General features: G+C 41.8%; 1 protein-coding gene across 1 annotated transcript; it reads right to left on the bottom strand.

Moving 5' to 3' along the window:
• Window positions 1–11,011: 11,011 nt before the first annotated feature.
• On the bottom strand, window positions 11,012–15,763 carry LOC114799536 (myozenin-2-like). The gene is made up of 6 exons (XM_028996314.1): window positions 15,634–15,763; window positions 14,895–14,984; window positions 13,813–13,976; window positions 12,834–12,963; window positions 11,430–11,613; window positions 11,012–11,323 (listed from the first exon to the last, which is right to left on the bottom strand). Exons 2-6 carry the CDS (start codon window positions 14,974–14,976, stop codon window positions 11,077–11,079), a joined length of 807 nt encoding a protein of 268 aa, XP_028852147.1. The 5' UTR covers window positions 14,977–14,984; window positions 15,634–15,763; the 3' UTR covers window positions 11,012–11,076.
• Window positions 15,764–17,152: the final 1,389 nt, after the last annotated feature.

The raw sequence follows: 17,152 nt of genomic DNA, 5'->3' as shown, positions 1-17,152 counted from the left end.
AGTCAGGAAGGGCATCAGACGTAAAACTTTTCCCAAATCAATTTTGCGGACAACCGGCTGCTGTGGCGACCCCTAATGGGGGCAGCCAGAGGAAAACGACGATGGCTGTTAAATTGTTAATTGAAACTCATGTATAAATGTAACTGGAAACCTCTGACATTATGAACCACACACGCTAGAGTGATCAAGGCTTTCCTCCACCTCCTTCTGAGATCCTCAGAGCAGAAATGCAGATCCGCCGAGGGCTATAATGAAAGGGTTAGGAGCCATTACTAATGTAATAAAATTCTTGCCCCTGGAGACATTATATCTACAAATTCACATTTATGGAGTACTTTTTCCTAAACCGGAACACTGCATTGCTCCTTACAATAAGGTGCATTGCAGATCTATTGTGAAAAAGAACAACTTCCTGTGCAAGATGTTTTCTTCCCTGAACTACATATGAAAAGCAACAACACCCCCACTTTTCCCCACCATAAAGTGGACAAGACACCTGACAACACACCATACCATGTTCGGACCCCTACACGCCACTCAGCAGAAAGTTGAAAGCACATCATGCATGATCTTCAAATCGAAGGTTTGAGGAGGATGTGCAGGGTGGCACCATGGGACCATTTTGTTTGTGGCCAAAACACGCAGGAGGAAATCCGGACAAAACAAAATAATTGCAGCATAAGAGCTGAAGTTTGACAGGGCAGTTTTAAATAAGTTTGAACTTCATGCTTGATTAATATATATATATATATATATATATATATATACACACACACACACACGCACACACACACACACTAATATTATAATATATATTTACAAAACAAACTTGACAAAGAAATAAGCAACAACTGAGAAATACTTGTAGGTGGGGGGAGCTGACGTGGAGAAGGCTGCTGGGACGCAACATGACACGTTCCCGAAACCCCGAAACAACAGAGGAGAAACCTAATTCCCTGAAGGCCTCAGCGAGGGATGTTTGGCCAAAGCAGCAATGCAGCAGCCACTTCCTGCGTGCGCTTCCTGAGAGCTACTGCACAGGCTTAGTCCCAAAACAGTGAACAGGTCACCATCTGCACCACACTGAGTCACACCCTCACCACATGACCACACCGCACTAATAATCAAAAGAAGGGACCAAAGAACACAGACAAATTTTCACTGTGTTCACCACAAGACACAATTTCCATGGTTGTAGTAAAAGGACCAAAGGAGTTTAGTTCAAAATAAAACATGACTAGTCCTGTTCTTTACATTTTTACACTGAGCGAGTGACTGACCAGACGTTTATTCCAGGCATCATCACAACCTACATAAATACGTCAGAGTAAGAGGTGTCTGTACGTGTAACTCCTGCGTTCTCAACCATGGCTGATATCACAGTTTCCATGCTGAGAAGGGGGAGGAGAAAACACGTCCAAACTTGATTCCACATCATCAAACACACACACACACTACACACCGCAGACTCCACCCAAACAATTTCATTTCATTCATTTCACCAGGAAGCGTATTGTTTGCATATTGGTGAAACTACGGCAGCCAGTTGCACCGCATACTTCTCCCAGCTCAGCAATCATGCTGGCCGAACTAACTAGCGTGCAGCACGGTCTACAAAGCAGCGAAAGGTAAAATTGAGCGTGTGAAAAATGACAAGTATGCCAGATGGAGCCCGCACTAGTCCAGCTTCCTCCTGCTCACTGAACACAGAAGTTAAAAGAAAATTATGCACAAGTTTGATGTGTCTGCAGCAGTCACAACGTGTTCAGATGGCCGGATAAACACTGCAGAGATAAACAGGGCCACTCCCATGCCTACTACTCATCAATGTTCGCCCAAACAGGAAGCCTGATCATGATCACGCCTGGGGTTCCAGAATCACCAGAAGCTTTGACAGAGTTTCCACGCAACTCCAGCAGCAAAGACCACAACCTACACATCCCTGCTCATGATAATTAAAATCACATATTAACTAGATTTTATATAATATATATATATATATATATATATATATATATATATATATATATATAAAATGTTTTCCTCATACCCGTGAATTCTTAATTATCTGTCCAGTTATTTTCCTCAAATACAGCGTAATGAAAGTTTACATCGTGCGGGTACAATCATGGTTAAACAGTTAAACAAGTGTACAAAAAAAAAAAAGTTAATGTAGGTTATTTACAGATTAAATAAGAGAAAGAATGTGCAGGTGTGTTGCAGCTCGCTGCATTTACTTCGGTAAATTTACGATGCGGCAGGCGGTTTGGCAGATCGTACAGTACGCGGCGCATTACGACCAGTGAACGTGCGGAACGGAGCCAGGAGCTTCTATACTTCCAACTGTAGGGAAAGACACAACCACTGTTAACAGTACGGATATTATAATACTTCAGAATTAAGAACCACACACAAACAACAGCAGCAGCAGCAGCGGCGGCAGCAGCAGCAACCCGCTCGCTGCTTCTCGGGCCTGCCCGCGACTTCCACCACAAACATGCGACACGGCGACCGACGAATAAAGTTACACGCCTCGCGGCGGCTTGGGTCACAGTAAACACCCGCTCGGCTGCTCCCGTTTCGGGGGGTTTATTTCATTTCAACGCTCGTGTCAGCGGGCTGTCGCTGTCGCGACCGCCCTGTTTACCTGAATCAGGTACATTTCCTCCACATGCGCAATGGAGCTCAGAAAAATGGCGAGGAAAAGTTTTCCACCGAACACCGGAGAGGCAGCGCGGGGCCGCCGCTTACCGTGTCAGCGACGAATCCCGGATAGAATTTTCCTCAGTTTCTGCTCCTGTGAAGTCGGAGTTAGATCCACAATTCAGTCCACATTGGGACCTGGAGCGAAGAGGAGTTTCTCGCTTCGTCTGTTTTTTTTTTAATATAATCGACTGGCGCGTATTAGAAATGAAGCCGGTTTGCTAGTTTCTCCGCTTCCTTTTCCAGCCCCTTCATTAATTCCGTGGGAAGCGCGACGTTCCGAGCGCGACTCCCGAGCAGTTGAGTGAGCGCGCGGCGGCTTCGGGCACCTGAAATACTGGATTAGTGATGTTCCCTGGCCCCGCCCCCTGCACTCTACTGTATCTGCTGCAGTCTCTCTCTCTCTCTCTCTCTCTCTCTCCCACAAGCACACACTCCTACATGCGCGTACATATCCGGACACGTCATTTATTTCTGAGACATATTTACTCTCTCTCTCTCTCTCTCTCTCTCTCTCTCTCTCTCGGGATAGGGGGAGGGGTTAAGCAGGTACACGTTGGTCTGCATCCGCGGCTCACTTTCTGGATGCGGGGCCAAAAAATGCAGCCCCAGACAGAGGCTGCAGAGAAACTGGCCACAACCAAATGTGATGTAAGAGCACGCTTATCCACACACCATCTGTTCCATCCCGTTACATAAAAGCTAACAATTTAACTTTTTAGACTTCTCGATTGGAAAACGCGTTTACAAATCGGCTAGAAAACAACTGTAGAAAACATCGATTTTTTTTTTTACAAACCATATACTTATATAAGCATATAAAAGTACTCAAGAAATGTAGTAATACACTTGTCAAACAGAAGGATAGTAAACCAACGTTTTTAAAACTGTACTTTCCCATATGCTCTGCAGGCACACAAAGCATTGAAATTACGGGAACACAAATCCTTAAACTGACACATACCATCACCAGTTCAAAATATAACACTGAAGTTAAAGTTCATGAGGAATTTAGCAGATGCCATAGGTATAAACAGCTCTAATTCAGATATCTAGTTCATAGATCACATACAGCTGTGCAAGTAAATGAGATATTCCTGTCAAAAGGAAGGTGAATAATTTCGTCCTTAATCTGATATCAGACGGTCATTTTCACACAAGGCCAAAGATCCGGGCAGCCTGGTAAAGGAAAAAGATTTTCTTAGTGGGAGCTGTCCAATTCGGATGCGGAAATCAGACACAATCATCAAGTGTGCGCAGTGAAAAGGGTCACGGTGTATCTGAATGGGCCAGGCTTTCCCAGGGAAGTACTTAAAAGGCCCTCAATATGGACAATGGCTCTTTCCCCTTTGCTAGTCTTTCCCTGGGGAACACATAATGCTTCCTCTGCCAATGTGCAACAAGTCTCGGAGCATGTTAATCGTGGTGCGTGATGGGAAGGGCAGACCCTCTCAGGCATATGTGAGCTAGTGGTCTGATGGGATTTACACAGGTTGCCAGTAGTTGGACAACTGACTCGGTTGGCATTGAATAGAAACACTCCCATGTTTTGGATGGTTGTGTAATCAATGACTTAATCCAGTGGCCTGGAAAACTGCATGGTGGTGCCATTTTGAGTGAGATCAGTTATACAAGCGCTTCCCTAAGTGGTAAGGAAATGGTGTTTTGTTCTGATAAAGAAGATCTGTTAAAAACTTTCAACTCTACTGTAGACTCCACTACGAATGAATGTTTTACTCACCTGTGACATTTAACCACACATAAACACACAATCTCACACAACATCTCTCACTCTCATACACACATGAATATAAATATACAGCTACGCCTATTTCTTGGGTGTTGTCCCTTCACTTTAAAGTGGTGCCAACAAACACAGTACAACAGGCTGGAGAGGACATTGGGCGGGATTCAAACTAAGAAGGATTTCTGGGTTAGCAGGATAAGACAAAACATCACAATTGGCCTGTAGACGTGTTTCACTTGTTTCCCTACCTTGTGCATGCAGGACATACTTCAAGATTCAAGATTCAAGAGAGATTTATATCAGTGCAACAGTGTACACAGTATACCGTGTATTGAAATAATGTTAAATAGTTCTGAATAGTTTTAAATAGTTTTTACTCTAACCCAATCTTGACTGATTTTGAAAGTGGCAGGTTGTAAACAGCATAGGTTGGAATTACATATTTTTAATAAGACTAGGAAAAACCAGATTATTTTATGCCAAGTATGATTCCTGAGGGGAATCCTTTGTAAAAGGATCACTGGTTAGTTGTTTCATACTTGAAGAGAGCTGGTTGATCACACAGCTACTTGTGAGATCCTGAAAAGATGTTCTCGTCGCCAACAGAACCAAAATTCCGATAGACAGTCACTGACTATTGAATATTGACTTTTTTCTATAAAACAGACTGGAATTGTGGCGAATATTATTTTTATGGACATTTGCGATATATGCACAGAATTTCTTTGCATAAGATTTCTTTGTAGTCATTGCACAGTTTAGCACAAAATGTGCATTGCAAGAAAGAATGGACCTATTTACAAATCACAGACCCATTCTCACACATACATGTTACTGAGAACGAACCAGACTAACAGAATCTTGGTTCATTTCTGGTTCCATGGCTCTGCAGTGGAAAGTTTGTGCAGTAGCACAGCAGCAGCATTGTGACAGACACATTTAAATGAGGGATTCATTAAGTTTGGTGCAGGCACAGCATCTTCCCCCTCGAGGCCTAGTGTGATTGCTCCTGTTTCTCACCTTGAGAGAGTTTTTTGCTTAACACTGCAATGGGCAGATTGACTGACACGCCGGTCTTCCCCACTCACTACCCGGACGTACAATGAAGTTAGGCTTGAGAAACAATATCCCTGCACAACCGACTATTAGTGGCAATAGTCCATAGAGGAGATCGGTGATGGATCAATCAAATTGGCAGTTTAATGGCCTCAGATGAACTCACAGTATTGATCGGGGGCCAGGCAGAGTCAGATCATGTTTGCTCATTCTGATGGCTGGGCTTGGCTGTGACTTTGCCAGGGTTGCCACTGGTAAACATAACATATTCTGTTATTGACCATAAGCTCTTGTTGTTCAGCTCAGAGAGTTTTAAACCATTTTATTTTTCACTTGGCATTGGAACAAATTCAAAATTGTGCAATGGAATAATTATTATGTTTCATGTTTACAATGAAACTCAGAAGGAAGCCAAATGAGCCCTGTTAAAACCTCTGCTCCATTATAAGGGGGCAAAGTGGTCACAATCAACAATAGCAAGAAACAAGCTGACTAAAAGATGCATTCATGACCTAGAAAACAGTCATTGTTTCAGCATTTCTCCCAATATGTCAGAAGCCGGTCACACAGCTCTCATTTTATCATTGAAGAGGATTTACTGAGACTTGAAACTAATCAAATTCCAGTGCATTATTTTCATATGCTATGCTAAACAATGAAGATGTTGTGCTTTGTAATTTTAATGTTATAATTGGGACTGCATTTATTTTCAAATGAGATTACACACAAAATGAAATCTTCCTTCTCCCCATTCCACTGGTTAAATCCCAGTCACTTGCATAAATACTCCAAACATTGAGTGTGTATACACAGTTCTCTCTGAGTTTTAGCTGATATAATGCAAACGTCATTTAGAGGAATACATTGTTTGCAGAATTGCACATACCACAAAATCAAAATTAATAAAACTACCAATGAATATCATTTTTATTGTGTGTGTGTGTGTGTGTATCTCACACCTCCCTTTTACCTTCTTACTGCTGCACTGTCTTGTACAGCGTCTACCAAAGGGAAGGGAGAAAATGGGATGACATAAGCAGCATTTTCTGGCAAATGACCATGTTACATTAACTCTGGCCTGTGGCCAGCCAATGACTGTGATGTATTGTGCTGGTTTGTTTGCTGTATCCGTGGCAGCGCAGGGCACTTGCAGCAGAAGTGATGCTCCTGCTCTGGCTAAGGAAAGGAATGGGCACTGACATTTGGGATCCCACTGCAGTTTCATTCTGTAAAAAAATGTCTTCTGGCACATTCTTGCCTTACAGGAAAAATTCCAATTTTTTTGCTGAGTTTCATTTTTTTCCTCTTAGCCAAGAGAATTTGAGGCAAAGTCTGTTTAAGGTAAAACCATCACTGCGTGTACATTACCTAGAATCCATGACTGTCCTCTCTTCTTCATACATCAGTTCACGCAGTCCTCTTGGGCTTTATCTCTTAGTCTACCTTTCTGTGATGGTAAAGAAGTTAATTGGCCTCTTGAGGATGTTATTCCCACAATAACAATCCTCGGTGTGGCTTAACCAATAACTTTTAGACATATACACTGTTACAAAATTATTAAAAATGATTCAGAATAGACATGTGGCCTTTTCTCATGAATGATTAACCAGTTCAGTCAATGAATAATTGTTCTCCAGAAAAAAGGTGCATGCCATTGATCCTGAATAAATTTAAGGGATGGAAAGTCACAATGACTTGAGGCTTTCTAATGTTTATGGAGCTTTAAACTAGCGTTGTTTACCAGATCCCTCACTCCATCCACAATAGCCTCAGTGTCAGGATCCGGTTCAGAAGGGCATATTCTGGGTCTCAGGGTTCAGAATGGATTTTTATGTATGTCCTGTTTTACTTTGATTCCGGATTGTTTTCAACTGTGTATGCCTTTATACAGCTGCCCTGTTTGTGTCTTTTCACTGTCGGGTTGTTGTTGGGTGATTTCTCCCCTTGGTTTTAATTCCTCTTCTACACCTTAGGTGTAGAGACAAGTCTGCATCACTCAACATTGTCCCACATCTGACTATAGACGAATGGGTATTTTTTCTTTCAGAACGGCACTGTGATGCAGCAGTTAAGATGTGCACTGTGATGCGATATGGCCTCACACCTCCAATGTTGTGAGTTTAAATCCCAGCTTGGTCCTGTGTGGAGTTTGAATGCTCACCATGTTGGCACTGGTTTCCTTCCACTGTATAAGGCAAGCACTCTAGGTGGATTGGCAAATCTGATTTGACCGTAGATGTGAGTGTTTTATTGAATGATGTGTGTGTGCACCTTGTGGTGGGCTGGTGCCCTACCCTGGGTGAGTCTGCACCCAACATCCCAGGATGGGCTTCAGGAGCTGTGTCCCATGGTAACAGAACTGAGCAGTAAAGGATAGTAAATGAATATTTATTTGCAGACCGGGTCCTTGTAAACCAAATGAGTAATTACAATGATAGACATCTTAAAGCGTTTATGTAAGTCGCTCTGAATAAAAGCATCTGCCAAATCCTGTATATGGGTATCACTGATTAAAATGTGGTGTCGTTGACTGCTGTTCACAACAATTAGGTCAGCAATGCAATGCTAACTTATCCCATTTCTTCTCCAATGGCTTAACTTTTACACTGAACCTAAGCATTCCACACATAATTAAAAACAAGAAAGATGCTATTAGGATGCCACTGGAAGATGGAATTATATCAAAAACAGGTCAATTTACATTCTGTTTATAATATTTCCATTTGTGTATGTGCCTTATACACATGGCCTGAGCTATTCAAGAGCAGTACAGTGACAGACTAAAGTGTGACCAAGAGGCAAAAGATTCATGACTCATTCGTTTTTATGGCTCATGAATAGCATCATTTGTTGTTGTTAATGGTTGAATAATAGCCTGATGCATGTATGTACAAACAGGGAAGCCAAACTCCCCCCCCCCTGTTTTATTCAGATATGTACTGGTTGCGTCAGTGTATATAATACTGTATGGATCTTGGCAGAGATAATTTTTATTTGGCCATCTGCCATTCTGCATGGTTCCTCTGGGAGCTTTGAGTGCAGTGGCGGCCTCCCCAGGTGACTCCCCATACTTCATCTTGCGTATAAGCAGGATGATTTACAGACTGGTTACTGAGCGGTAGGGTCTCCAGAATTAAAGGTATAGCAGCACCTTCCTGGTAGCTTTAGTGTCGTCTGAGTCACTGTTTCAACGTGCTGCTCTCATAAAACCTATATGGAGCTATTTTTCTTTAATACATTTCACATTGGTAACCCCAAAGGTAACGGATCAGACGCTAACAGTCCAGCATTAATTATTAATTATAGATACTGGTTTTATACAAATAAGTATCAGTGACCAAGCCCACTATCTGGCCTTGTCTATAACTTCTTCTCATAGATGGACTAGATATTGTAGCATGCCCCTTTGCCAAAGAACACACTGTTGAGGGGGGAGCAGGTGGACATAAAAGACAGATGTCTCACAATATTTTCCTTTCTCCCTCTTGTACTGACGCACAGCAAAAGTTCAAAGTGAGTTCGTCCCACCCTTATTAAACACACACCACATCTTCTGCTTGTGACTCTCGAGCAAGTAAGTCCTGGACGTACAGGACATTTCCCGTCCAGTAGCTTCCCTGGGGCTGTGGATTCCAAGCAAAACAGCATCAAGGAATGTAGTTGAAGTGCCGCACTGGATGATCCATTGTAAGAGAATGGCAGTTCCTGTTTGCGGCTGTCAGTTGGAGCACATAAGAATTCATAAAATGTCCTGCACGCAAAACTACTCCGGATGGTTTTTTTGCCATGATGGTACTTTTGATGCTTTACCGCACTGATCAAAGTTGTAATAATATGTAGCTTATTCCTGGTAAAAAAATAGACTAAAGCATTATGTGCTTGATCAGGGTAAATAAACATGTTGTACAAAGCACACAGCACAGCACAGAATTCATGACATTTCCCTCCCCTGAGGTAAAGAGAGAAACGAAAGACAAGAGAGCAGTCACAGAGCAGCAGACAGAAAAATCAGCAACTTTTTCATCCTGAGCTAGCAAACTAAAGCTAATTGGTTGGCTGGGATCCAGCTTGAGTCCCATTTACCACTGGAGCTATACGTCCTGGGAAACGATGCTTGGAGACATCCAGCTTGCTTTTTTTTCAGATTTATGGTTTCATGTAAAGAAAGTCGCAGGACTTTGACACCTGCCCGCCCTCATTTCTCATACCCACAACCTGACTCAAGACGGCCCAGCTGGCAATCCACGGCTCTAGCATGTGACTGTAAATCACAGCTTTAAATTCTCATCTGAGGAAGTGGTGAGACTGTATATCAGTAGTTGTGGGCTGTGCGGTGTCAGTCCCATGCACCATCTGAGCATACCAAATGACCACTGAAGTGGTGAGAGTGGTCATCCCTGCCCACACTTTCCAGATCATGGAGGCTATATCCACAACGTTGGCAGCAGCATGACGGGGCCCGTGCTACAGAATCACATAGACTTAGCAGAAGCAGGGTGGTTTATTTTTATATTATTATGACTTGTATCTTAGCCTGGAAAAATCAAGCTGCACTTTCAACCAATCCCCATCAGAATGCAAAATAAGATCTTTTTAATACTTCAATTGCGCCCCCTGTATGGTAATGAGAAGAAAATAAAACTGTTACTTATGCCTGCTGCATCTATTTTTTTTTCTCCCTGAGTGAGACTTGCAAGTTAATCTCATGTGTGTCAAAGTTTGGGCAGAAATCTCAATCAATCTTAACCAATTTTAGGAGAATCTCCATTTAGTCCCACTCTTGAAACATTTTTGGGATGTTGGCGGCTGGTATTACTCACCATTTTTTCTTAAACTGGTCTTTATTTTATTTATCACCAGTGACATGTTACTGCCTCTAGCTGCTTGTGTTTACTTCTATTGAGCAGGTCAACATGTGCCATTTCTACTGCCTCTCCACCCTGAAATACACAAAGTAAGAAAGTAGGGAGAGGGAGATAGGGTGTGTTTATGTGTGTGCGTGCCCGATAGCCATGGCCCGAGCTCTTCAGCAGCAGTACCCTGTGAAGGAATAGACTGAAGTGTGGCCAAGAGGCAAAAGACTCATCACTCATCAGACTGGCGTCAGTGAAACAGATTCAATTTGTCAGCCTTGAGTGTGTAACCTTGAGGAGTGTACAATATGTAGAGTGCACACAATGTCAAACAACACACTTATACAAAGGATGCTCTATAGTGTGTATGCAGAATCTAGTGGGCACACCTGCAAAAGCATTTCTCAATGCAGACATATTTCAAATCCCCAAATAAATAAATATTCTGCTTATTTTTATATTGAGATGCACAAACAAGGTGTTAGTTTTCTTTATTTTTTACTTTAAAATGATCAATGTTAAATATTAATCATAAGTTTTTTTTTTTTACATGTCTATATACAGATGTGCTGGAGTAACTGGGCAAGCTCTGATAATAGACTAGCTTTGTTATGTACTGTGCAGATGGGCTTCACTTGCGCTCCCGGTGTTGCCAGGGGTGGTGAATGCCACAGAACGTAGGATACAATGGCACTCCTCCCCTGGAATGAACAATATTTACAGGTCTTCTGTCTCAGGGAGGAACCCAGGTGGCAAGAACTGCAGGGTGGCGCTTGATAGAACCAGGGGAGCACTGTCAGAGACCCATCCTAGAGCTGTTCTGTTGAAGGTGGGACGCTTGGTCACAGTTTCAGGTGGCATCACTGGGGGTAAAGGACTGCTTCTTGAATGGAAAATTGGATCTGTTGCCTTAGGAACAGTAATTTTGGGGGTTTTGTCAAAACCACCAAATGGAGTGGCAACTCTGAAAAGTTCAAGTCATTTTGTTATTTGGACCAAACATTCCCAATTCATTAATTATGCTTATTTTTGTGTATAATTGTGCAGAAACTTCAATTTGTGTAACCAACCTGTTAAAACTTTTGTACCCAGGTGCCTGCTGTTTCGGTTCTGGGTCAGGCATGCAACTGACCAGTGTGTCAGCCAGGGATGGGTTATTGATGATGGCCTGCTCCCATGGCGTGTGGTAGGACTTAGGTATAGCTGTGCAATTGAATTTCTCTGCTGGGAGGTTCTTCAGAGGTCCCCCATAACCTACAAGGAGTATCAGGCAGAAGTTCATTACCATGTAGAGAGAGAAGAAAAGACTAAAACACAAAATAAAATAAAAATGAAGACAGCGTGGGGAAAGAGGGATGAAAGAGGTGCAACTCTGAGCATAAAATAGGATGATGAATGAGGACAAGCTTGCTGCCTTGAGAGAGGGCTTCACAGGCCAAGGAGAAACAGTTCCTGCTGTGTTCATGTGAGGAAGGAATGCAGTCCAGGATTGACTCAATTTACGCATGGCTAAGTCATTTGTGCACATTAATAAAGATTTCCTCTGAGCCCGAGCAAACTGGACAGCTCCACCTCAGACTTTGAACAAACCAGCATCCCCTAAACTGATTATCTGTAGCCTCAAACCTGAGCACTGCCTTTGTTACATAACTGTCACGTATCAGCCTTGCGCTGTGAGCAAACTCTTTCCTGAGTTCATCTGGCCTAAGGAAACGGGACACACCATAGTGCTCATCCCCAAGGGCCCAGCCATTAGTTATTCAAAGCCCTGAAACATTTGTTCAGCTATTTGTTTTCTGGGCATATTTGGGCAGCATCCAGTATGAGACTATTAGGCCCCTGGAGCAAAAAAAAACTTATACATGTATACCAAGGGATTCTATTTAATAGCACAAAGATTTCCATTCCTAGCACCTCATGCCTGTCTGAGTGCTTCTTCTAATCTGGCTCTCAACACACAAAGACCTGATAAAGAGGGAGAAAATGTTGTCCTAGCTAGGCTTCCTGATTTTCTACCAAAAGGACATCCCCTTGCCATTGCATTTACAGCAACGTACCCTCCAATTGCACTGGCCCACTGCAAGCCTCAAAACTACCTTGTATGAGGAAGAGATTTAAATCTAGCACCCATGTTGTAATGTTGAGAGGACAACATCAGAGCATGAGAGATGATGGGGGCATGATAGTGTCAGCAACCCTGTTACATGTACAGGAAATCCATAACATGCTTCCTGTGGGGCTCACAGCACTATTAAACAAAAATGCCTTCTACTGCAGGTCAGTGAAAGAGCAAAGGAGCGAAGGAGGGAGAAGATAAAAACACTGAGCGGAAGACAAAGAGAGCGATTACAGATTCAGCAGAGTTCAAAATGTGGCATGTTTAAAGGATAGGAAGGGGCAGCAGTGGACACCCGTTGAGTAATGGAATGCAATGGATTGTGCCCACAGGAACAAATAAACAAAAATGGCTTCACCTGGGGCTATGATGTTGGGGTCAGCCATGCTTCTTGGGTCTGGTGTGTTTGGAGGTGTTTTTGTTGACTGGTCAACATCCCCATCAGTATCAAATTTTAGCTCAGGGGTATTGGCACAGTTTGGGTCAGAGTGTACACCATTCTGAAGGGTGGAAGAGAATGAAAAAGCAGATAAAGAGAGTGTTAAAAATAATTGATAGAATCTGAAAAATGTTAGTTATAAAATGACAAATTATACAATATCATTCTCTGCAGTTAGCATGGAAAATTCTTTGACTAGTTCTATTTCCTACAGCCACTACATCTAAAACTGAAGACTGAAAATCCGAGGACATCCTAAGGGATTCTTGGCACACTGCCTCTAAATAAAGAAGGAGCTTCTGTTCTACAGCATTAGTTCTTCACACACATATGACCCCTGTCCAGCGTTGCAAGTGTTTATGGACACACTGGAGTCTGAAGCTGTTGTGTTATCCAGGCAATAGCTGCCAAGGCTTAGATGAAATTATGAAATAGATATTATCATCTCACCCTGGTGTACACCCTGGTGAGACCAAGGGTGTAAAGGCTTTTGTAAGTACTTGAGGACATGCTTCTTAAAACAACATGGAAGATTATGTTCTAGTATGACTTTTCTACAATTATTGGTTTACATAAAAAACGGCTTCTGAAGGCTTTACGCATGTGCTATGACTATGGTTCTCAAACTGAGGTACTGATTTTATTGTTAATACTGTCAGAGTGTTAAATATGTAGTGTGTTAAATGCTAACCACAAGCTATGAAATCCAGGTTAAAATGCTGTCATGATAGTTTCTACCTATGGCCACTGCAATATGAACTAATGTTCAAGTGTTTGAATGAACAACATCTAGTCATATTTGCCCTTTACATTCATGCTTTGAAATCTTTATTCAGTATTTGGTCTTACTGCTTCCCTCATGGTGAAATGTGATGTGTTACAGAGCCTATTCTTACATGATGTCTGTGTTTGTTGCATTCTGGATGCTTTCGAAGGTGTACTTTTCTGAGCGTTTCTGACGCATTTTGAAAAGACGGGAGCCCCTGTTGGATGCCAGGGACAGTTCTTCCAGCATTATCTCCTTTGGAGCATTCAGTTTCCTTCCAAGATCCATGTCTGGATCTGTGATGAAAAGAAAAGTGTCATTAATTCCTGTGTGTGCAAACTACATGTACAGAATACATTATAAGTGTAATACTATGCCAATATTATCAATTCTCAATCTAAAATTAAATTGTTTTTTTGTGATGTTTGCAAAGCTAAAGTTGCATGTGCTTGGCTCTAGGCTAATAGAAATGAGTTTGTTTGGCTTATACCCAGAGACAGACAGTCAGTGGGGCATTAAAATGACTGACCTCATTTGTCCAGATATGCTGAACACCAAATGCCGGCCAATTACGGAAATGTTATAAGCCTGTCAAAGGCAGGGGAACCTGTCCCACCCAAGTCTGCTTCAGCTGTCAGCAAACCTCAAGCTCCCAGGGACAGTGCAGTTGTGGCTGTCCCAAAAATAGAATTTCAATTTTTTTCTTCTTTGGATATTAAAATATCCAACTGTCTTATATTTAGACATGTTCGAGTGTGCTGCTTAAAAAGATACTCAGGGTAAGGTTGTCCTCTCAGCATTTGTAAGCATTCATGTACAGCAAAAAAGTACCAATGCAAATCGAAACATTGTGGGCCAATGGGAATGTAATGCCGTAAGTCTGCTGAATATTTGATTTAACACATTCACAGCATGAGCAATAATTATGGTGCAATGGGATGACCATGTGTGCACTTCTACTAAATTAGTTCAAATCAATTAGTTTTATTGCTTCTGTAAAGTTAAAAGGTGAAATGTCACATGTGACCCTCTGGTTCTCCCCGCTTGATATGTGCTTGGCTGTACAGCATGCAGACTGTAATTACAGTGCAATAGGAAGAGCATGGGTGCATGGCTGTACTTCTAACTTTGAGGGTCAGCTGATTGATGGCCAAGTTGTTTGACCGCTAGGCCTCTGCCGCCATAGATAGTTGCACAGATATTTGATCCTTTACCATCAGGTCCCTTGATCTCTCTGCAGATGGCTGCTGCTTGCAGCTTCCTCTCCTGTGTTGTCATCAGGCTGTGCTGTGACATACTGGAGCCTGGAGAGCACACAGCCGCCACGGGACAATGAGCATTTACACCAACATGACACTGACATTGATCACACAGACACATGCACGCACACTCAAACTCTCTGGTGACAAGCTTTCTGGTCACTCATGCTCGAGGAGTCAGGATTTATCACACCTGTTAAAAAGAGGCAGAGTTAGCACACCCCTTTAAATAACCTGCAGCCACTACACATGAGGAATACTCTCCTGTGGCGATCAGTACAGGGCACACAATCGATTTGTGTAACACAGCTGTGGCTGACAGAGTACTGAAGCCCTTTAAACACACATCACACAAGGCAGGTGAGAGCAGAGGGATGAATACAATCTGTAGCGACAGAAACTGCCAGTCCTAGTCACTGTCCACATGTGTACTGTGTCGTCAGTTTCGTCTTGCACTCTTAATCCAATCCTTTTACACCATTCATGATGAAATATTGCCTTCAAAATTATTTTACAGATGTGAGTGACTACAGAAAACAAAAATCATGATAAATCTATTCTCAAGTAGTATAGGAATAGAATTGAGAATCTCCATGTTCATCTCCATTGCATACAAATCATGTCTTGTCACATTCTGCTCCAAGAAAGACAGCAATACAGACTTACATGTTGGCAGAGATGTGCAGGCAGTTACCTGTGGCTTGGAGCTCCCTACTGAGATTTTAGGGTGGTGTCTGAACCCGTGAAGAAGGAAGGTGAGAAGCGTGAGGTCAGACTGGGTGCTGTGTCTTTCCGCACAACTCTGAGACTGTACCCAGTCTGTGTGTGTATGGTCAGTGGTATGCAGCTAACAGCCAGCTAAATATAGTGTTATAGACACACACACGCATACACACACAAACTACTTTTTCAGTTTAGAATAATTGAATAAGGTTAAGGTCAGACTAGAACTTAACTTTCATTAAAGTAATTTTCTGTCTTTTTTCTTTCTATATTCTCTCTCTCTTTGATTTTGTTTGGCTTTTGTTTTTCATAACATGACTCTTGTAATAAAGGAGTTTTATATTCTCTCTCTCTCTAATTTATTTTTATTTTTCTTTATTTCTGGTGAAATAAGACCCATAGTTTCATAGCTTTTATGAGCCATAATGTCATGGAAGCTCTTTATGGTTGAAAGCCAAGGTCAGAGTTCATTCTTTTCAAAACACCCAACTTTAACACATTATTTAGAAATTTGCAATTGTAGGTACAAAAAAAGTAAAATAGTCCAAATATAGGAATACATGAATTTAATGAAAATAATACATTTTCCAAATATGGAGTTACTCCAGCAGCAGAGATGACAAATTGTGAACTGCATGAGCTTGACCTAGTCTTTTTTTAAAAGTGAGTGTGAGTGGCAGACATAATTCATGTGTGTTATAGTCTACTTTGCACTCACTGTGCTTGACTATAGGACTTTATGTAACTGTCTGCATGACTACAGATAGTCATACACCCTACTGAACACATGCAGTTTTGCAAATTATCACATCAGGCCAAATCAAGGGTATACACAATCTCCCTCAGCAACAAAACTACAGTAACTGAATCTCACACACTCATACCCTCACTCACTCTACAGGAGGTTCAAAGATGGCCAGTTGTAGATACACCATGGCACTTCTTTCATTTTTTTTAAAATCCATTTTAATACAGTTAATGCAACAATCAAGTGCTGTTTTGTCATTGTTGAGATGCCATCAGAAAGAAGCTCAAAATAATACTACATACAGTGAACAGCAAATGTTTGAAATTAGCTCTTCTTTTAATTATAATATCCAAAAACCAATGGGGATTATGTAAAATGTTTTTGAGTTGTCGCTCTCAAATGATTGGGTTCAATACTGTTCATAAAACAATAAACCAGTGTAATTAGATGTGATTAATGTATATTAATATATATTATATCCAAATCCAAAACATACTCAAAAACACCAATCAAAGATGTGATCCTCACATAAATCAGACGGCATTAATGTGGAGTTAATGTTGGAGGATAAAAGAAAAAAACACAATTAAGCAGCAAGCTCTAGGGCCTTTTCCCATTAAAAATGTTTCAGTCACAAACACAATGCAGGTCTTCCGTGTAGAACAGCCACAGCCATATAAGGGGTGACGTATTATCATCCAGCTGTCAATCAACCATCCACTCTTGGGTGAGGATGGAGTCA

Source organism: Denticeps clupeoides, chromosome 1, assembly GCF_900700375.1.
Source record: "Denticeps clupeoides chromosome 1, fDenClu1.1, whole genome shotgun sequence".
Classification (NCBI taxonomy): Eukaryota; Metazoa; Chordata; class Actinopteri; order Clupeiformes; family Denticipitidae; genus Denticeps; species Denticeps clupeoides.
Note: the sequence above shows the minus strand (reverse complement) of the source record. Positions and strands in the feature narration are given on the sequence as shown.

Coding starts and splice junctions, on each gene's coding strand:
- LOC114799536 (XM_028996314.1), bottom strand. CDS start 14,976: ATGTCACAGCACAGCCTGATGACAACACAGGAGAGGAAGCTGCAAGCA. Junction 12,964..13,812: donor ATGCAACAAACACAGACATC/ATGTAAGAATAG, acceptor AATGGTGTACAC/TCTGACCCAAACTGTGCCAA. Junction 11,614..12,833: donor CCCCAACATCATAGCCCCAG/GTGAAGCCATTT, acceptor TACTCCTTGTAG/GTTATGGGGGACCTCTGAAG.